Below are 20,184 nucleotides of genomic sequence, written 5' to 3'. Positions count from 1 at the left end.
ACCAAGGCAGCCGCTTAACCGACTGAGCCACCCAGGCGTCCCGATCTATCATGCATTTTGAGTTAATTTTTGGAGGGTGTATTGTCTGTATCTGCATTTTTTTTTAAAGATTTTATTTATTTATTTGAGAAGGAGAGAGGGCAAGAGTGCATGAGCAGGGAGAGGGGCAAGGGGAGAGGGAGAAGCAGGCTCCCCGCTGAGCAGGGGGCCCAACACTGGGCTCAATCCCAGGACTCTGGGATCATGTCTTGAGCTGAAGGCAAACGCTTAACCAACTGAGCCACCCAGGCACCTCTTTTGTGTGTGCATGTGGGTGTCCTTACAAGTTTTGTTTTTTTTTTTTTAAGTAAGCTCTAGACCAACGTGGGGTTTGAACTTGCAACCCTGAGATCAAGAATTGCACGTTCCACTGACTGAGCCCACCAGGCACCCACAAGTTTTTTTTTAAGATTTTATTTATTTATTTGAGAGAGAGAGGGAGAGAGCACAGAAGGAAAGCGACAGGGAGAAGCAGACTCCCTGCTAAGCAGGAAGACCAAAGTGGGGCTTCATCCCAGGACCCTGGGACCGTGACCTGAGCCGCAGGCAGATGCTTAGTAAGACTGAGCCACCCAGGAGTCCCCCCATCCACAAGTTTTTTAATGAGGAATTTTTGAGGAAGACTCAAGACAGAGGTACTGAGTAGTGAGTCAGCTAAGAACTCTGTTGTAGAGAAGAAAGAGCCTGGAGAATATATTTACAAGCCAGTTACCAAAGAGGCACAAAGAACAGAGTGTTAACTGGGCAGGGGGGAGTGTCCTGTTTTAAATTAATCTAAGCTTACAGAAACTGAGGTTCTAGCAAATTTTTTTACTGAGAAGGGTAGGAAAGAAAGAAACTGGTGCCACAGAAATCGAGAAAGTAGAGATAGACACTTTCAGCCCCAGAATCATTACCATGTGACTGTATTTCAGTAGCGAAATCTATGTGACAAAACCACACATTTTTTAAATATACATATAAATGTTGGAAGTCGGTACTGATAATGTTCAAATAATTTTTTTAATAATTTTCTCTTTTCTTTTTAAGATTTTACTTATTTATTTGATAGAGAGCACAAGTAGAGAGGCAGGGAGAGGGAGAGGGAGAAGCAGGCTTTCTGCGGAGCAGGGAGCCCGATGTGGGGCTCGATCCCAGGACCCTGGGATCATGACCTGAGCCAAAGGCAGACGCTTAATGACTGAGCCACCCAGGCGCCCCAATGTTCAAATAATTTCTAAGCAGAAAGGCAGCTATATGAATCATCTCACAAATGTGTATTTTATTTATATGCGTTTCAGCTTTTAATAGAATATATGTATAAAAAATAGAATATACGGACCATAAATGTATGGTATAAAAAATAATTCTACACACCTGAATAAACACCACCCAGGCCAAGAAAAAGACCACCACCAGTATTCCACAAGCCCCAAGGAGTCCTTCCTGACATTCCCTTCCCCACCCCAAACCTGTCCTGAAACTGCAACACTCACATCCTTCCTTCTCTTCACATGTTACTTTGATTTATGCCTTTGTGTGCACCTGAAACGCTATGCGAAAATCTTCTCAAAAGGAAATTTAGTGTGGTGGGAAGAGCTCAGACCTTGGACTCAGAAAGACCAGGTTTTAAATCCCAGCCCAGCTGGCTACCTACTAGAGGTGTGACCTCCTCCAAGCCTTTTCCTCATCTGTATAAGCAAATGCAAACACTCACACTTCCCAGGATTGTCATCAGGATTCAAATCACAGACTCCACGTTTATTCAACAAATTTACTGAGACCTCTTGATGCCTAAGCCCTGCAGAAACTGGAGATGAATCAAACCCAGTCTTTACCCTCAAGAAGCTCACAATTTGGAAACAGGTAACTACAGAAACATCACAGCACAGTAAGTGCTTTGAAACAGGGACAGAAATAAGGATGTAGTGTTTATAAATCCGGAGTCAAAACCTAACCGCAGAGAGAGGCAGGAAGGTCTGCAGCGTCCCATATGCAGAGATGAGCTTGGGGCCATCTAGAAAGGCTCTGTCCACAGAGGCAGCCACATCCCCACGGGTCTCTGGAGTCACTGCAGGCTGGTCCACTGCAGGGAGGTGTAGACCACCTTCCCGTCAGGCTGAGGAGAACACAGCAGCAGCGTCTTTCTGACACTGGTTCCCAGGCGGCCTGCAGAAACCAGGTCCTGCAGTGGAATGGGGTCCCCCGGAGCCCAGCACTGAGCAATGTAGTGGGCATGGAAACGAAGTGGGTCACCTGGGTGAGAGAAAGACACGTAGCAGTTCCCAGTGGCAGAGGGCTGGAAGACACTAGAATGTCCACAGGTAGGAGGCGGGAATCATCCTAGTAATCACTATGAATATTTCAAAATAGCTATTCTTGGACCCAGCAATCCACTTCTTGGAATTTTTTACTTATAAGGATAACAGTGCTAAAATATACCTACGAAGATGTTCACTCTGTTATTATTTACAACTGCTAAGAAACGGAGACAACCGTCAGAGGGGGAGACGAACCATGAGAGATGATGGACTCTGAAAAAGAAACTGAGGGTTCTAGAGGGGAGGGGGGTAGGGGGATGGGTTAGCCTGGTGATGGGTATTGAGGAGGGCACGTTCTGCATGGAGCACTGGGTGTTATGAACAAACAATGAATCATGGAACACTGCACCAAAAACTAATGATGTAATATATGGTGATTAACATAACAATAAAAATTAAAAAAAAAAAAAAAAAGAAACGGAGACAACCAAACCACGGACTTAAGTTCAGGGTCTCTCTGTAAGACTGAGTATCATACTGCTGTTAAAACAAGAAGAATGTACCAATGTGGAGAAGTCAATGATACCCTGTGTGGGGAGAGAGAGGGTGGGGCAAGCTGTCCCACACATTCAGCATAATCGCATTTAAAAAACAAAACAACTAATTGAACAGATCACTGTCGTGACGTAAGAACCAAGACCACAAAGTCCGTCAAAGCCATGAGGAACGCAAAGGATGTCACGTGAATATCCAAGGAGAAGTGACTCTAACAGACTAAAAGAGGAATTTACAATACGATGGAGTAATAAATAGGTGGGATAAAGGAGTTAATACAATTTTTCAGAAAAGGACCCGACAGTAAGTATTTGGTTTTATGGGCCACGTTACAACTACTCACCTCTGCCACTTTGGCACCACAGGAACCACAGGCCATATGTGAGCAGACAGGGCTGCCTCCCAGTAACTTGACCTTTAAAACCTGGGGCTGTGGTCTGCCCCTGGATCAGGTAAATCTGATCAAGCAGAGTCAGAGCCAGAATGGGGCACCACCCAGAAGGTTAAGTGCCAGGTAACGAAAACCAACAAGAGCAGGGCGGTGAGATGTCCCATCTGAGAGGACTATTGGCTGGGTTTCCAGCCAAGAGCCAGGCATCGCTCTGGCTGGTGTGACACCTCTGCCCGCACAGAAGGAAGCATCAAAATACCTGAGAAGGGTACCCCAAAACTGTTCCGAGACGCTTAAGGCCTTTATAAGTTCGGGAAGCTTCACTGTTAGAAATAGGTAAGGGCCTTAGTCCTTGAATATTTTAATCTTCAGGAAACAAGGATTCTACATATATCTCATATACCGAGTATGTATTCTTTTAGAAATATTGACCCATTAGAACTAACAGGTCAGTCATTTGGTTCAGTTTCAGATGTGTGATTGAGTTAGTGGTGGATTTACCCTTATTTTAACTGCAAGTTTTAGTAAGGCTATTATCAGTATTAGAACATATAAACTTAAAACTTACCCCAATTACAAGTTATTAGATCTGACTTTCTGGCAGGTTCCATAACCAGAACACCATACAACTTAAAAAGGAAAATAAACATACTAAAATTTAAAATGCAGGGGTGCCTGGGTGGCTCAGTCGGTTAAGCATCTGCCTTTGGCTCAGGTCATGATCTGGGTCCTGGGATCGAGCCCCACATCGGGCTCCCTGCTCAGCAGGGAGTCTGCTTCTCCCTCTCCCTGCCGCTCTGCCTACTTGTGATCTCTATCTCTCTGCCAAATAAATAAATAAAATCTTTAAAAAGATTTGGCACCCAAAGAGGGGAGGGAGGGAGAGAGGGAGAGGGAGAGGGAGAGGGAGAGGGAGAGGGAGAGGGAGAGGGAGAGAGAGAGAGAGAGAGAGAGAGAGAGAGAGAGAGAGAGAGAGAGAGAACACAAGCAGGGAGAGTGGGAGAGGGAGAAGCAGGCTTCCCACCGAGCAGGGAGCCCGATACGGGGCTCGATCCCAGGACCCTGGGATCATGACCTGAGCCAAAGGCAGACGCTTAATGACTGAGCCACCCAGGTGCCCCTGAAAAAAAATTTTTAATGCAACTTATAACACTGAAAATTACATAACTCCTTTCACAAGTGGTATCAAACATGGACTAACAGTCCCCTTAAAATCTGCTAGATTGGAAAAAAGATTTGTAAATTGCACTGAAAGCTTAGAAAAGAACTAGATATTAGTATTCATATGTTAAGTTCATTTTCAAAACGAGAATAATCTTTTACATACGCAAGTCACAAAAAAACAGTAGTAAGGTAATTAGAGTGTGGTTATCTGTAAAGAACGGGGCAGGTAAACTGTTCTAAACTCCTAAGTCAGTCCCTTAGTTGAGTGTTTGGTCTGAGAAGAGATGAAGGCTCTTGGCTCATCTGCAGAAGACTCCATCGGTCTCCAACCAACAGCTAAGATCTGACTACTTATCTGGTGCTTCTATCCTTCTTTGTTCTCAGGAGGAACAAAAAAGGTGATTTTCCTGCAGACTTACTTTTTCAACCTTTTAGTTAAACAATAAAGGCACTCATACTACAAGTTCAAAATTTAACTGATACATTGAAAGTCTCCTTTTCCTACACCCTCCCAGAGGTAACCACTGTACTTGGGCTGGAGTACGTGCTTTCAGGCCTTTTTCCACTTGCTACTTACTTTCTAGTCAGTACTCCATTCTAAGTTCTTCTCATGTTCTTTAACTAGAGCCATATATATATATATTTTAAGTAATCTCTACACCCAACGTGAGGCTTGAACCTACAACCCGGAGAACAAGAGTAGCATGCTCCACCATCTGAGCCAGCCAGGTGCCCCTAGAGTCATGACTTTTAAGGCTACTTAAATAATGTGTGTATAACTCCATGACAACATAAAACATAATGCACTTCTACCACACCTGTTTTCAACAAGTGGTTCTTTTTTTTCCTTCCCCTTTGGTCATTTTTTCGTAAATGTACGTGAACCTACATCAATCTCTCACAACTAACACCAATGTGTAACCGCTAACCTATTAATCATTCTGGTTGCTTTCTGATATTTCGCTACTGTAAAGAATCCTGCAGTGACGACTTCCTGTATGTTTTGTGCACGTATCTAAGTGAAACTTCTGGATCAAAGAAAGTGCTTAATCAAATTTGCTAAGCTGCCCTCCAAACAGGCTTGGGTTCCCAAGTGTTGCTGTCCTTCCATGGGTTTCAGAGGCTGAGAAAAGACAAAAAAGGAAAATGCAGACGGTGGTGGGCTTGTGAAAAAAGGGGCAACAATGGGAGGTGCCCACAAAACTCACCAGGATAGACCAGGAAGTCACCCCCGAACTTGCCAGCAGCACTGAGGAAGAAGCCTCGTTCCCACAGGTCTCTGTAGATGCTGTAGCGAAGCTCATGGGCAGGACGACCAGCATGGGGCCAGTCTTTGGACTGGACACGCCAATCCAGGGGCCTAGCCTTGATGGGTCGAGGCCTAGCAGTGGCCAGCTGGACCAGCAGGGCGGACCTGGGCAAGGGGGCCACCCCATTTGAAGGCCCTGGCTGGGGAGAAGAGGAACCTGGGGGAGGTGAATGCAGGAGTCTGGTGAATCCAAGGACAAGGTCTTCCCATCCCTCAGAGAGTTCCAGGGCTCTCGATTCCCGGCCAGGATTCCCAAAGATCTCCCGCCTACTTCCACTGGTCCCTGGACTCCACTCCCACCCTCACCTGCTTCCTCGGGCTCTCCAAGAGCCTGGCTAGCGCTGGCCTCACTCTCTGCAGCATCCGGGTTCGCACCGGCCTCCTGGCTCTCGCTGGCCTCCGATTCCTGTTCTAGCTTCTGCTTCTTCGCAGCCTGGCCCTCCGCAATCTTCTCTAGGAGCTCCTGACGACGAGTCTCACGGGCCTCGGCTGCCAGGGCGCTTTGCTCCTGGAAGCCCTGCTCTTGCTGGCGTTTGAAGGATGCCAGAGCCTGAGGAGTAAGCCAGCGGGGAATCCCCCAGGATCCAAGTCTGCGCTGCCTTAGGAAGGCCAGGAACCCTGACTCGCTGACTCCTCCCAACCCCAAAGCCCGAACCCGGGGATCCTAGTCTCCTAAATGCACAGCATTCCACAATCCAGGGCGCCCAGACCCCTCCCACCGCAGGGACCTGGAGTCCGAGTGTCCTGCCTCTACTTCCGCAGGTCCAGGGCGTTCACGTCCCCGGCCCGCCCCTTACCAGGCTGTGTTGGCGCGGATCCGGGCGCGGGGCGCTGACCAGGGTCACAGCGCCGATCTCGGCCAGAAGCCGCGCCTCTTCGGGCATCAGCAGCAGCGGGAGGCCCAGGCGCGAGTTCTGGCGGGGCCCGCGGGGCAGGGCACCCACCGTGCGGCCCCCCACTCCCAGACGCTCCCGCAGTGCCTGCACCGCCTCGGCTCCCCATACCAGGGAGCGGCCGTTCGCCACCTCCACCACCAGCATCCTCCTGCGGGAGCCAGGGGGGGCCCAGGGGTCACCGACAGAGCGCTCCCACCGCCTCGGGGTGGGGGATGGAGGGTCTCAGCGAGGCCCCGCCCCTGAGCCTGGGGGGGTGGAGCCTCGCCCGGGCCGCGCTTGCCACCTGCCGATTCTCCAGGCCAGGCTCCGCCCCCTGGGCGCCAGACCCCGTCCCCACCCAGGCGATCCCGCCAGCCCCCGGGGCCGACGAGACGAGGGCCCGCCCCTCGCCTAGTCGCTGGGGAGCCGCTGGGCCCTCCCAACCCTGCGGTCAGCGTCCCGGCCATCTCGCCTTCTCCGCTCGGAGAGACACCGCCCTTAGCGCGGGGCCACGCCCCCCCAGTGACTCCGGAACGCGGCCCCTCCCTTTCCAAACCACCGAGGCGGGGCCCCAGAGCCGCCTCGCGCGGTGTCAGACGCCCACCGTAGAAGCCCCGCCCCCCGGCCCAAGGCTTTCGGGCGTTCGGACCTCCTCGGCCCGGCCGAACTCGCAGCCCCGCCCCTCCTGAAGGCCGGCGGCTCGGCTCCCATCAATCCCGCAGCCAGGCCCCGCCCCCTCCGGCCGCAAGCCCTCCCGGTTGGGGAGCGAGTACCCGCCCCACTGAGCGAACCCCACAGCCGGAGGCCCCTCCCCCTGGGCACCGCCATCCGTTCCCCGCTCGGGCGGGCTCACCACCCCCGTGAGCGCTCCCCTCAGAATGCAGCACAGTGCTCCGACAGAACCAGTTAGTCACCTCGTAAACACCAGCTCGCAGTCCCGGCGGAGCCACCCCTACGTAGCGCGCCACGCGCTACTTCCTCCACCCCTCCCCATCCCGAACCCCTGCGTCAATTTCGTCACGCCGCCACCTCAGCGAAGCGGGAAGTCTGGGATCCGCCCCCAGTGGCGCCGTAACCCCTGAAGCGGAACACCTTGGCCCCGCCCCCTCGAAGCGACACTCCCTCCACCGCTTGGGTTCCGCCTCTAGGGAAAGGGAGGCCAATTACCTTGGCCCCGCCCCGGTGGCTGACACGTCACCGGGGTCCCGCCCCCTCACGGTGAGCTGCTGTTAGCCCCGCCCCCTCGGAACTCTCTAGATCACCGCCTCCTTCGTGTTGCCTAAGTTTGTGGCCCCGCCTCCTTCTCAAAAAAACCCCAGACACCGCCTATCTCCTAATCTAAGTCAAACGGGCGCTGTGACCCCGCCCACATCCAGCCGAAGCTCTTGGTCCCGCCTACATCCGAACAGAGACCTCCGAAATAAACCGAAGCTTGTGGCCCCGCCTCCAAACTGCCACCGGTTCTGCCCGAAGGAACCCGAAGCGGAGGCCCCGCCTCCCCCCGGTCCCGACACGTCCCTCCGAGCCCGAAGTTCCGGGCCCCTCCTCCTTCCAAGCTCGAGGCCCCGCCTCTTTACGTGCTCTGGGCTCGGCTGCCGTGAGGTCCAGGTGCAGAGGCGGAGTGGTCCTCGCGGGCGCTCGGAGCCGGCCGCCTCCCTGCCTGGCCTTCAGCCTGCCGGTGCCGCGCACCCGGCCCCGGACCGCGACAGAGCGGCGCGCGCTCGGCGGGGGAGGCGTGGCCGGAGCCGGGGCGCCCGTGGGCCGGGACTGCTTGGCCGCGGCGTGGAGCCGGGCCCAGGTGGGCCGGGGCGGGGGCGCTTCGGGGGCGAGGCGGGGGGCTGCGGACCCGCCGGCCGACCGGGGCTGGCGAGGAGCCGAGAACGCGGCCGAGAGGGGAGTGGCGTAACCGCCTGTGGCTCTGCCGAGGAGGTCTGACCTGTGCTGGGGGGGTGGCGGGAAGCTGGGGAGGAGCTGGGTGGGGGGCGTCCTCCGGGCTTTAGGTGGGAGGCGCGTCTGCAGCCCGGGAGGAGGTGGAGGCCGGAGCCTGGGTTCTCGGAGAGGGAGGGCTGCGCTCCTGGATCCTCGAAGGAGGAGGAGGCTGGGAGCTCTGGAATCCTGGGCTCTCCAAGGGAAGGGCCCAGGCCAAGGGTTGTTTCTGGGTTCTCAGAAAGCGATGTCTGAGTCTTTGGGTCCTCAGTGAGGGTGGGGGGAGGAGCTTTGATTTCTGCGATCGCAGAGAGGCGTTGAGAGGTCGGGATTCCTGGGTTCTCACAGGGTGAGAGGGCTGGTGGCCTGGGTTCGCAGAAAAGCGGGGCTGGGGGTGGATCCCTTCATCCTGGGAGGAGGAATGTTCTGGAGGTCCGGATCCCCCTGCTCTCGAGAGGAGAGGAGCTGAGGGTAGGACTCCATGATCCTCGACAACTGGGGACTAGGGAGAGTGGATTCCTGAATCCTCCAAGGGGGAAGAGCTGAAGGACGGACTCTTGGGTTCTTACTACAAACCTCCGCCCCTCCCCCAGACCATGTCGCCTGAAGAATGGACTTATCTAGTGGTTCTTCTTACCTCCATCCCCATCGGCTTCCTCTTTAAGAAAGCTGGTGAGTCAGGTTCCCCCCCAGTGGAAAATTGGGGGGGGGCGTGGGGGAGACCGGGCAGGGGACTCCCTGGAAGGTTCCAGGCTTATGCTGTCCCTTCTCCCTGCAGGACCTGGGCTGAAGAGATGGGGGGCAGCAGCTGTGGGCCTGGGGCTCACCTTGTTCACCTGCGGCCCCCACACTTTGCATTCTCTGATCACCATCCTTGGGACCTGGGCCCTCATCCAGGCCCAGCCCTGGTGAGGATTTGGGGGGGGGGCGTGGGGAGGGGGGAAACAGAGGGGAAGGAGGAAGCAACCTGTTTCCTCCCTGGGTCTGTCTCCCTTTCTGCCTTTGTCTCTGAGTGTCTCTTGTTACTCTCCGAATTCTCTGTGTCATTTGGCCTGTTTTTCTTTTTTTCTTCCTCTTCTGCCTTTTCTTCTGGGCCTCGTCCTTGTGTGTTTGGCCTGGTCCTTGATGTCCAAGTCATGTATTCAGGGGAAAGGAGGACTTGCACTGGCCCTGCCACCATTCGTGTTTCTATTACGTCTCTTTCCCTCCCTTTTGCTTGCCTCCTGCAGAAAAAATGGAGGACCGGAGGGTTTTCACCCGAAAGCTTCTCTTGAGCCCTCCTTCTCTCCTCTCTCGTCGCGCATCTCTGTGTGGCTGCGCCCCTTCTTCCACGGTCGCTCTCCCATTTTCTGTGGGCGGTGTGGGAGGATCCGGAGCTAGAATCTGGGGGAGGCGGAGGCCAGGGCCCTGTACCCAGCACAGCTGGCCTTCTGCCTCTGCCCCAGCTCCTGCCATGCCCTCGCCCTCGCCTGGACCTTCTCCTACCTCCTGTTCTTCCGCGCACTCAGCCTGTTGGGCCTGCCCACTCCCACGCCCTTCACCAATGCCGTCCAGCTGCTGCTCACGCTGAAGGTCAGACTGCCCTCCAGCCCTCCCTTTGTGCCGCCTGAACTCCCCATCCTCACCTCCTCCTCTCGCCCACTCCCATGGGGAGCAGGGGAGGCGCAGGGGAGGCGGGCTTTTATCTCCCACGCCCCCCAGGGGTGGGACTTCACTTCTCAGCTATTCTCTGGGGTAAAGAAGTACATCCCCCCCCACCCCCATCCACGTAGTATAACCCGTCGGCGTCCTTTGGTGTGTGCAGCGTGCCAGAGCGTGAGCTAAGTGCTTCACCAGCGCGTTCTCGAGGAGCGCATGTTGGTCGCAAGCCGTTTCTCAAAGTAGGAAAAACAGCTTTGGAGAGAAGGCACTTACCTAAGGGCACAAAACCAGGACGCCCGTGTCTGGCTGTGTATCACCCGGGAAGATGGGTGAAAGCAGATCCCCAGGCCCCACCCCAGACCGAAAAGTCAGGAGCTCCTGGGTGCTGAGCTCCATCCAGGACAGTCACACGAGGTAGTAAACCAGGTCCCGTTGGCATCCTGGCTTCTGCACGGGAAGGCGGGGGCAGGCTGGAGTGGGTTAGCCAAGAGCTGGAGGAAGAGCTTTCAGGATGTGGGAGCAGGCCTGTGCTAGCCCCAGCGAGTGTTCATCAGGAGAAGGAAGGGGAACGGGGCCAGGGTGAGGGCTCTGGGCTTCCCATGGGGCCCAGGATCCACCGGAAATGGTGGTTTGGTTTGTTGCCAGAAGAGGTAAAAGTGACCAGGTTTACATGTCTGGAAATACGCCCTGGATGCTGATGGAATTGCCACGGGAAGGGCAGGAAGGGTGAGGATGGCCTCCTTGATCAGAAGTCTGCTGACAAGCAGTAGCGGCTTGATAGTCAGAACTCCAGCAGGAGATCCTGCGCTGGGGGGGGTTTGAGGAGCCACAGAGGACAGTGCAGGAATCCTGGACCGGCAGCCGGGTAGCCCCCACCTCGAGAAGATCGGTCGAGGGGCACAGCCAGCCCCAGGTGATCTTACAAGGGAAGGAAAGCCCAGCCCTCAACGCCTGCCTGCCCCCTCTCCGCCCAGGGCTCCTGATGGGCAGGAGGCAGGGGAAGCGGGAAGCCGGGCTGAGGCCTGCTGCTGTAGGCCCAGCCCAGGGTCTGCGGAGAGGGGTAGAGAACAGGGGTGGGGGGGGCGGGCAGGCCACATACATTCAGCCCCGGGGAGGGGGGGAGGCAACACAAAAGCGACAGACTCTAAGATCTACGGGATTAGATTTGGGGAGTAAGGAAGGTTTCTGTCCTGAGCCATTAATTGGCTGCTGGTGGCATTTGCTGAGGAGACAGGCTGGAAGAGGACCCGCTGTGGGGAGTGGGGGTGATACTGTGTTTCCCTCTGGATGTGTGAAGTTTGAGGAGCCCCGTAGGCACCCGACTACTAATGACACAAGGCACCTTGAGGGGTTTGGGGGTTGGAGGGAGGAGCCCAGTCCAGGGGTACAGTTTGGAGATCATGAGAGCATGGGTGGTATCAAGCCACGGGCTGCAGAAGAACCCAGGAAAGGGAGCACCGAGGTAGAAGGGCCCAGGAGGGAGGGTTGGCGGGCAAGAAGCCACTACCCTGCCTCTTCTGTCTGATCTGTCCCCTGCCCTCGCCCCTTCCTCCCAGCTGGTGAGTCTGGCCAGTGAAGTTCAGGACCTGCACTTGGCCCAGAGGAAGGAAATGGCCTCCGGCTTCAGCAAGGGGCCCAGCCTAGGGCTCCTGCCCGACGTTCCCTCCCTGATGGAGACGCTCAGCTACAGCTACTGCTACGTGGGAATCATGACAGGTGAGTGTGCCTGCAGCCCCCAGGCCTGCCTCCTGCACCTCGTCACCCTGTCTCCACCTCGCACCTGGGGGTCTGCGCCCGCTTGGTGTTCCTGCCTCCACTCCAGCATCTGCTGCTCTAAGGGCCAGCATGGAGGCCTGGGTCTCGCTCAGACTCTCCCACGGCTCCCCCAGAGGACAGACAGGCTGTTCCCGGCCTCAGGGATTCCTGTGGCTTCTTAGGAGCACACGGGATGAAGCAGAAAGGTCCACACGGCCCTGATGTTTCTGCCACCAGGGAACAAATGTTCACGTTCTGTTCCCACTTGCGCCTCAGGGAATATTTTTCACTCACGTTGACCTCCCAGAAGGTTCTCCTTTTGACGGCAGCTTTACCGAACTGTCATCGATACTCACCCACTGAAAACTACATCCCATTCGCTAGTTTTCAGTGCAGTTGCGGAGTCGTGCAACCACCACCACCCTGTCACTGTAGGGCAATTGTGTCACTCCACAAGGAAACCTGGGCCCTTCCGCCATCATCCCTCCAACCTCCATCTGCCCCAGTCCCTGGACACCACTGGTCGGCTTCCTGTCTCTCTAGATTGGCCCTTTCTGACCACTTACGGATGGGATCCTGCTGTCTCTGGTCTTGTGTGACCTGGGAGGCTGTCACTTCTGTTCATTCCACTGCTCCGCCCTCCCCCGGGCCAGGGCCAGGTCATCACCGCATCTCAGGGGCTACAACTGTGTCCCATTCTCCATCAGTGACCCCCTGCAGTGCCCGCCCGGCGGGGGGCGGGGGGCGGGGGAGGGGGCAAGGGAAACCATACCCCAGCACTTCCCAGCCTATGGCGGTTTCCTAGCTCTTCGAACAGAACCCCCAGTCCTCAGTGCCTGCAAGGCCGGGAACCCGGCCCCTGCGACCCTCTGACTTCTCACACCACCCTCGTCCTCCCCAGAAGCGCTGCTCTGCCTCCTCCCTCGTGCAGAGCTCACCCCCGGCCCTCGGGGTCTGGCTCATCCGTCCCCATCTTTCTTAGGGACTTGTCTCCATAGCACCCCCTTCTCCGGGTCTCCGTTCCTCTCGATCTGGCTGGCTGGCCTCTTTCTTTCTCTGAGTCCTGTGAACTTCCCCCTCTCTGCGTTCTTTCTTCCTTTTAAGATTTTATTTTATAGGTTTAATTTTTTTCTTCTAAACTTCTATTTAAATTCTAGTTAGTTAACATATAGCGTCACATTGGTTTCTGGAGTAGAATTCAGTGATTCATCACTTACATGCAACACCCGGGGCTCATCTGAACAACTGCCCTCCTTAATGCCCCTCCCCCATCCAGCCCCCCCCCCCACCTCCCTCCATCAGCCCTCAGTTTGTCCTCTCTCGTTAAGAGTCTCTTATGGTTTGTTTCCCTCTCTGTTTTTCCCCCCCCTTCCTCTATGTTCATCTGTTTTGTTTCCTAAGTTCCACATGAGTGACATAACACGGTGTTTGTCTTTCTCGGACTTATTTTGCTCAGCATAATACCCTCTAGCTCCATCTACGTTGTTGCAAATAGCGAGATTTCATTCTTTTTGATGGCTGAGTAATACTCCATGGTGTATATACACCACACTTGAAATTGTATGTTTAAGTAACCTCCACACCCAGTGCCCAACGTGTGGCTGGAACTCAGGACCCCTAACATCAGGAGCCTACCAACTCACTGGCTTCTTGTCCCTTTCTGTCTGAGCCTCCCTCCCCTGTTATGGGTTTCATACCCCCACCCTCTCCCAGCTCTGCAGTCTCAGGCCCCTGGCCTCCAGACCCCGAGCTGTGGCCACCCTCCCAGCCCGCTGGAGTCTGACCAGCTGCCTCCTCCCCCGCCCCCTCCAAGCTCCCCATCTCAGGCCCCTCCCCAAGTCTCTGCTCCCCCGTCCAGCTCCCCAGCTCCCCAGTCTCAGGTCCCTCCCCAAGTCTCTGTTTCCCCCCAGCTCCCCAGTCTCAGGCCCCTCCCCAAGTCTCTGCTCCCCCCCACCCCAGCTCCCCAATCTCAGGGGAGACTGAGATCCTGGGACCATGACCTGGCCTCCAGACCCCGAGCTGTGGCCACCCTCCCAGCCCCGTGGAGTCTGACCAGCTGGCCCTCCTCCCTCCCGCCACAGGCCCGTTCTTCCGCTACCGCACGTACCTGGACTGGCTGGAGCAGCCGTTCCCGGGGGCCGTGCCCAGCCTGCGTCCCCTCCTGCGCCGGGCCTGGCCCGCCCCGCTCTTCGGGCTGCTCTTCCTACTATCCTCACACCTCTTCCCGCTGGAGGCCGTGCGTGAGGACGCCTTCTACGCCCGCCCGCTGCCCGCCCGCCTCTTCTACATGGTCCCCGTCTTCTTCGCCTTCCGCATGCGCTTCTACGTGGCCTGGATTGCCGCCGAGTGCGGCTGCATTGCTGCCGGCTTCGGGGCCTACCCCGTGGCCGCCAAAGCCCGGGCCGGGGGCGGCCCCACCCTCCAATGCCCACCCCCTAGCAGGTCAGGCAGCGGGAGGGAGGCTTCCCAAGACCCGGCAGGCCCCATCACCACTGGCTGGCCCTGCCCCTAGCAGGGAGGGGAGCGGGGGGGGGGGGGGTCACCACCGGTTGTCAGTGCAGTGTTGCCCCTTGGCCGCCACAGCCCCCCTACCCCTGTCCTAGGGAGCGGCCCTCCCGGGTCTCCCACTGCCCCTCGTGCTACTGCTTGTCACCTCTTGGGATGGCCGACCACTCTCTGTTGCTAGGAGAAGGAAGGTGGTCTCTTAGCGACCATGTGCCACCCTCTGTTGCCATGGAAGTGTCACCCCAGTAACTCGATTGTTCCTGGTTGCTTGGGTTACCATCTTTGTGCTGGGCTGGGGCCCATACTTTGTGGCTAGGGAAATGGTTCCCTAGCAACTAGACTGCCCCTCTTTGCTAGAGAGGCACTTCCCTAGCAACCATGGCCTGCCCCTTCCTGCCACAGACTTGCTTTTCATTGCTATGTAAATGGACCCCCCTAGACTGGCCTTTGTTGCTAGAAGCCAGCACACACACACACCCCCAACCATGGGATGTACTGGCAGCCTGAACCTTATAAGGAAATAGCATCCCTGACCCCGCTGCCCTCTAGCTGAGGGGACATCACTCCTAGCCACTGCAGGTCGCTTTCCTACCGTTACCAAGGATGTACCCTGGTAAGGATGGATTGACCTGGTTAACAGTGCTACATCTCCGTCCTTGCTAGGTACAACATCTCCTTAGTTGCTAGGTAGGTCACACTGCCACTAACTAGCGGCGTCTTGTTGCTAAGGAAGTGTTGCCTCTATGTTGCTAGGGAAATGATGCTCCCAGCAACTGGGAATGGATTGCACCACTGTTCCAGGCAACCAGGGGTGGCCTTCTGCCTGGGGCTAGGGCTGGGGGGGAGCAGCCCATCAATGTAAACTATGAGTTCCTCCTTGCTCAGTTTGGGCCATCCCCTAGTAGTCACGGACAGCCATTCCATTAAGGGGGAAGCAGCACCCCACACGAATTTCAGCCACTGCCCTAGTAACCATGGGTGGACCTCCAGTTACTAGAGAGGGTGTCTCCCAGAAAAGGTCAAGCAGGAATTGAAGGCTTTTCTAAATCTGCTGGGCCCCACTCTTAATAGATGGATTCGGTTCCATTAATAGAAGCCACCAGCGGTTCCGGTAGGTGCAGGATGTTCGCCACTGCTGGGGGTGTTGGCAACAGGGACTCAGGAGCCACCGTGTTGCTGGAGATGACACATCTTAAACAATCATAGGGACCAGTTGCCAGGAAAGGCCTTTCTAGAAGCGTTTCTAAACATCCTAGGCCTTGTTGCTAAGGAATGCACTTTCCCTAGCAACAGAGACGGCAAGGAGTCACGTGGGTCCAGAACATCGCCCTAGCAACCGCAGACCCCCTCGTTGTTAGGGATGCTCCTTCCCTGGCAACCACAGTGTCTTGACTACTCAGAAGGGACCACACTTGGGGGCTTCTCGGAAGGTAGTGAGCTTGGTTGCTAAGGAAGCGCCTTTCCCTGGCCTCTGAGACCAGCGAAGGGCCAGGTTGCTAAGGACTCGTAGCTTAGCAACTGTAGCCCCCACAGACCTTTCGTTGCTGCTGCAGCCCCGTTACCAAGAGGAGGAGGACCCCACTGTCGGTGAACTGCGCCCCCCACCCGTCTTCCTCCCCGAGAAGGCTCCTCCTGGGCTACCCTCCCCTGTTGCCCTAGCAAATGTGGCAGCCAGAGCTCTTGCCTGGCCGTGATCCCCTCCTGAGCGGCCGGGGCTGGGACAGGAGCCAGCGTCGGGAGGGGGCCTGGCTGAGCTGCATGTCTGTCCCCCACCCTCACCCTCCACCCCCCCCAGTCCGGAGGAGGCGGCTTCCCTGGAGTACGACTATGAGACCATCCGCAACATCGACTGCTACGGCACTGACTTCTGCGTGCGGGTGCGGGCTGGCATGCGGTACTGGAACATGACGGTGCAGTGGTGGCTGGCACAGTATATCTACAAGAGCGCGCCCTCCCGCTCCTATGTCTTCAGGTGAGCCAGCCTGCCCTGCGCAAGCACGCGACTACACCTCCCGGTAGCCTCTGGGGCTGCCCGCCGGCCCCGCGGCCGGGCCTCCGCCCCTGAGGGTCATGGGAGTTGTAGTTTCTTGGGGCTCTTGCCCTGCCATGGGTTCGCAGTGCTCTTGGGTAGATCGTTACCCCTCCTACCCCGGGCCTCAGTTTCCACCTCTGTAAAGTCAGCCTTCTCCGACAGAAGCAGTGTACTGAATCCTATGGACTCTGGCCAGACTTTCGGGAATCTTGGCCCTGCCCAGCTACGGAGAAACCTTAATGAGTTAGCTAAGCCGTGTTTCCTCAACTCTTGAATGGGGGTAATGCTGTTACCTGCTGCATAGGTTGATGTGAGGACGAAGCGAGATAACGTGTGACGTGTCCTCACTGTGGGGCCCGCCAGGTGAGTGGTCACTGTATGTTAGCTTTTTTCCCACCACTTCTCTGGTATTTCGCGAGTGGAAGCTTTGTGCCAGACATTGTGATGTGTGCAGCCTTAGGATGTAGGACTTACTATTCTCATTTGTTTTTTTTAAGATTTTATTTATTTATTTGACAGAGAGAGACACAGCGAGAGCAGGAACACAAGCAGGGGGAGTGGGAGAGGGAGAAGCAGGCCTCCCGCCGAGCAGGGAGCCCGATGCGGGGCTCGATCCCAGGACCCTGGGACCATGACCTGAGCCGAAGGCAGACGCTTAACGACTGAGCCACCCAGGGGCCCCTTACTATCCTCATTTTAAAGACAAGGAAATGGAGGCTCAGAGAGGTTAGGTAACCTGCCGAGTGTCCCTCAGCCTTCCCAGAGCCAGCACGTGAGGTCAGGTTGCAGCTGACACATTCTCATCATGAAGCCGTTCCTGATGGCCACTCGGGAGCCAGACTTACCTGGGTGCCCGGTCGGGGCCTGGCACAGAGTGGATGTGGGGATGAGAAAGTGCAGAGATGAAGCGTCATGCCAAGGTGGTGGCTGTGGGTGACAGAGGGCACAGAAGGGCCAATCCTGGGATGGGGAGACCGGGCAGGAGGCAGTTTCAGGAGTGGGTTGGATGAGGGAGTCAGAGGGGTTTAGCGTCACTGACCCCGGGGTGACTGTCATGTTCAGCTGCAGTTACTGGATAGGTCATTAGTTGGGTGATGCTGGCGCCTCAGGAGAAGGTCGGGGTAAGAAGTGGACACTCAGCATCAGGTAGAGGTGATCCTGAAGGCTCCGGGGCCGAGCATCGGGTCAAAGCCCAGGGCGCTCCAGCGTTTACATTAGAGGTTCTCAACTGGGGGCGGTTGTCCCACACTCCTGCGGGCATTCGGCAACATCTGGAAATGTTTTTGGTCATAACTGGGAGGTGCTACTAGCATCCAGGGGTTAGAGGCCGGGGGTTAGGGGCTGGAGAGGCTCTTCCACATCCTGGGAGGCACGGGACAGCCTTCCTACAGCACAGAATGATCCAGCCCCAGATGTTGAGAGTGCTGAGATTGAGAAGCCCTGGTGTGGACTAGGGACAAAGCCCATGAGCTAGGACAGTCAGGAAAGTGTTCCTTCCCAGGTGGGAGCCAGGTGAACCAAGTGTTTCAAGGCTGAGGGAGCGATCTCTTGTGTCGCATGATGTCAGGAGCTTCAGTAGACAGAGGTGTGGGGTTGGGGGGGATGGGATGAGGAAATCTCCAGCAGCCTTGAGGGGAGCCGTTTGGAGGGCGGAAGTGAAAGCCAGCCTGAGCGGTTGGAGGGAGGATGGGACGGGGGAAGGTTTGAAGGGGAGCGTTGTTCTTTGGAGAGTGCGCTGCACAGAGGAGCGGCCGGATGGCCCACAGAGTAGGGCTCAAGCCCAGAGCGCAGGTGTGCCTGTGAGGAGTTGTGGGTGCCCGGGGCCGGTTCACGTGTGCCTCACTGCCCTGCTTCTCCCTGTTGGGACCATCATTGAAATGCTCCCAGCCCAGAGAATTCTTTCTCCGCCACAGGTAGGAAAAGAAAGTTTGGTTCGTGAACTAGCGTTAAACCAGGCTGTGATGCATGCTGCAAGTAACCCCCTAGGAAAATGACCAAAACGGAAAAAAACTCACCTTTAATAGACCCACAGACAAGGAAGAACCCCCATCCCCACCCCAGGCCATAGTCCATGGCAGAACCTGCTGTGATTTCTGTGTCTTCCATGGAAATGGGGACCATAGCCTGCATTTGTGGGTCTTCCACAGAGAGCATGTTTGGGTTCGTAACAATAGGGAAACGTAGCTGGAGATTTCTGAGTCTTCATGAATCAGAAATTATACTGATCCCCAAAAAGAAGTGGCCAGGGGCTTGGGTTCGTGGGTCTTAAGGAAAGATGTGATAAGCAGGGATTAATTGGGTTCCTGAAGAGAGTAGTGACTCCTGGGTCTGAGGGAGGAGGGGCCTGGGGGCTGGACTCCTGGGTCTGAGGGAGGAGGGGGCTGGGGTCTGCACTCCTGGGTCTGAGGGAGGAGGTCTGGGGGCTGGGCTCCTGAGCCTGAGGGAGGAAGCTGGGGCTGGGGGGCTAGGCTCCTGGGTCTGAGGGAGGGGGGGGGGGGGGAGGAGGCGGGGGGCTGGGCTCTGAGCCTGGGAGGAAGCTGGGGGGGGCTAGGCTCCTGTGGGGGGGAGGGGGGAGGGGCTGGGCTCCTGGGTCCTGAATCTCAGCCCCTCCCCCAGGAGCGCCTGGACCATGTTGCTGAGCGCCTACTGGCACGGCCTGCACCCTGGCTACTACCTAAGCTTCCTGACCATCCCGCTGTGCCTGGCGGCCGAGGACCGGCTGGAGTCAGCCCTGCGGGGGCAACTCAGCCCTGGGGCCCAGAAGGCCTGGGACTGGGTGCACTGGTTCCTGAAGATGCGTGCCTATGACTACATGTGCATGGGCTTCGTGCTGCTCTCCCTGGGAGACACACTACGGTATTGGGCCTCCATCTACTTCTGCATCCACATCCTGGCCATGGCCGCCCTGGGGCTGGGGCTGGCTCTGGGTGGGGGCAGCCCCAGCCGGAGGAAGACAGCACCCCAGGCCACCAGCCTTGCCCCAGAAAAGCTCCGGGAGGAGTAGGGAGGAGGCGGCTGCCGCCGCGACCCTCCCTGGGCGCGTCAGCCCAGCCACCACGCTTTTGCCTGGGAATCGCGGGCACCAGGCTGCTGTGTCTTTTCCCAGAAAGAGCTGGATTTGGCTGAGGGCCTGGGGAGGATTCTCATTCCTCAGCTCTGCCCCCCCCCCCCATGCAGCAAGGCGGGGTGCGGGGGTGCCCTCCCTGCTCCCCTGCCCTCTGCCCTGAGGGCTCAGGAGGCTGTTTTCCCTCCTGGAAAGTCAAGGTGTTGTCCAGAGGGGAAGCCCCCCCCAGCAGGGGCCCCTGGGCCACAGCGTTTCCCCGTCAAATTCCCCTTTTCTGGCCCCACGGTGTGGGGCGGAAGCTGCCCGGAAGGTTCTGGGAGTGGGAAACCTCTCTGGAGGCCTTTGCCCGACGTTCCTAGAACAGTGTTTCAAGCCTGGCAGGGAACATAACCCTCCCATTTCCTAACGGGGAACCTGAAGCGCCAAGGAGCAGACCTCTGGACGTGGTTCTTGTAGCTTCCATCGGAGCCACCTCAGCCCCAGCGCTCCTGTCCCCCTCTTGTCATTCTCTGGCCTAAAATAGGGCCAGAATGTGTGAACTCCCCCAATAAAATGTTTCACGAAGACCATCCGTGTGTCTGGGGGTGATCAGGCGTGGGGCTCCCGCAGCCACAAGGTGATGTGCTCGGGCGTCCGGGCGTTTCGGTTGCCAGGAGACCTTCCGGAGCAGCCGCCCTGATACCTGGTG

At 56.6% G+C, this 20,184-nt stretch overlaps 2 protein-coding genes across 11 annotated transcripts; one reads left to right on the top strand and one right to left on the bottom strand.

Annotated features, from left to right (window-relative positions):
- Positions 1-1,115: 1,115 nt before the first annotated feature.
- TSEN34 (tRNA splicing endonuclease subunit 34) lies at positions 1,116-7,630 on the bottom strand. 4 transcript variants are annotated; one of them, XM_027618455.2, is made up of 6 exons: positions 7,488-7,630; positions 6,496-6,742; positions 6,005-6,248; positions 5,598-5,855; positions 3,794-3,854; positions 2,186-2,274 (listed from the first exon to the last, which is right to left on the bottom strand). In XM_027618455.2, the coding sequence occupies exons 2-5, from the start codon at positions 6,736-6,738 to the stop codon at positions 3,799-3,801; spliced, it is 801 nt and encodes a 266-aa protein (XP_027474256.1). In that variant the 5' UTR covers positions 6,739-6,742; positions 7,488-7,630; the 3' UTR covers positions 2,186-2,274; positions 3,794-3,798. The 4 variants fall into 4 exon arrangements, with proteins under 4 accessions (XP_027474253.1, XP_027474254.1, XP_027474256.1 ...); XM_027618452.2 differs by lacking the exon at positions 3,794-3,854 and having other exon boundaries at positions 1,116-2,274; XM_027618453.2 differs by lacking the exons at positions 3,794-3,854; positions 7,488-7,630 and adding an exon at positions 7,427-7,465 and having other exon boundaries at positions 1,116-2,274.
- A 513-nt stretch (positions 7,631-8,143) lies between these two features.
- MBOAT7 (membrane bound O-acyltransferase domain containing 7) lies at positions 8,144-20,065 on the top strand. Of its 7 annotated transcripts, none has more exons than XM_027618395.2 (8): positions 8,144-8,371; positions 9,093-9,171; positions 9,278-9,407; positions 9,945-10,071; positions 11,697-11,856; positions 13,977-14,337; positions 16,196-16,372; positions 16,595-16,730. In XM_027618395.2, the coding sequence occupies exons 2-8, from the start codon at positions 9,096-9,098 to the stop codon at positions 16,704-16,706; spliced, it is 1,143 nt and encodes a 380-aa protein (XP_027474196.1). In that variant the 5' UTR covers positions 8,144-8,371; positions 9,093-9,095; the 3' UTR covers positions 16,707-16,730. The 7 variants fall into 7 exon arrangements, with proteins under 7 accessions (XP_027474196.1, XP_027474190.1, XP_027474191.1 ...); XM_027618389.2 differs by lacking the exon at positions 16,595-16,730 and adding an exon at positions 19,049-20,065 and having other exon boundaries at positions 8,145-8,371; XM_027618390.2 differs by lacking the exon at positions 16,595-16,730 and adding an exon at positions 19,049-20,065 and having other exon boundaries at positions 8,145-8,371; positions 9,074-9,171.
- The last annotated feature ends 119 nt before the right edge of the window (positions 20,066-20,184 follow it).

This window comes from Zalophus californianus, chromosome 17, assembly GCF_009762305.2.
Source record: "Zalophus californianus isolate mZalCal1 chromosome 17, mZalCal1.pri.v2, whole genome shotgun sequence".
NCBI lineage: Eukaryota > Metazoa > Chordata > Mammalia > Carnivora > Otariidae > Zalophus > Zalophus californianus.
This window is presented reverse-complemented; position numbering and strand designations above follow the sequence as displayed.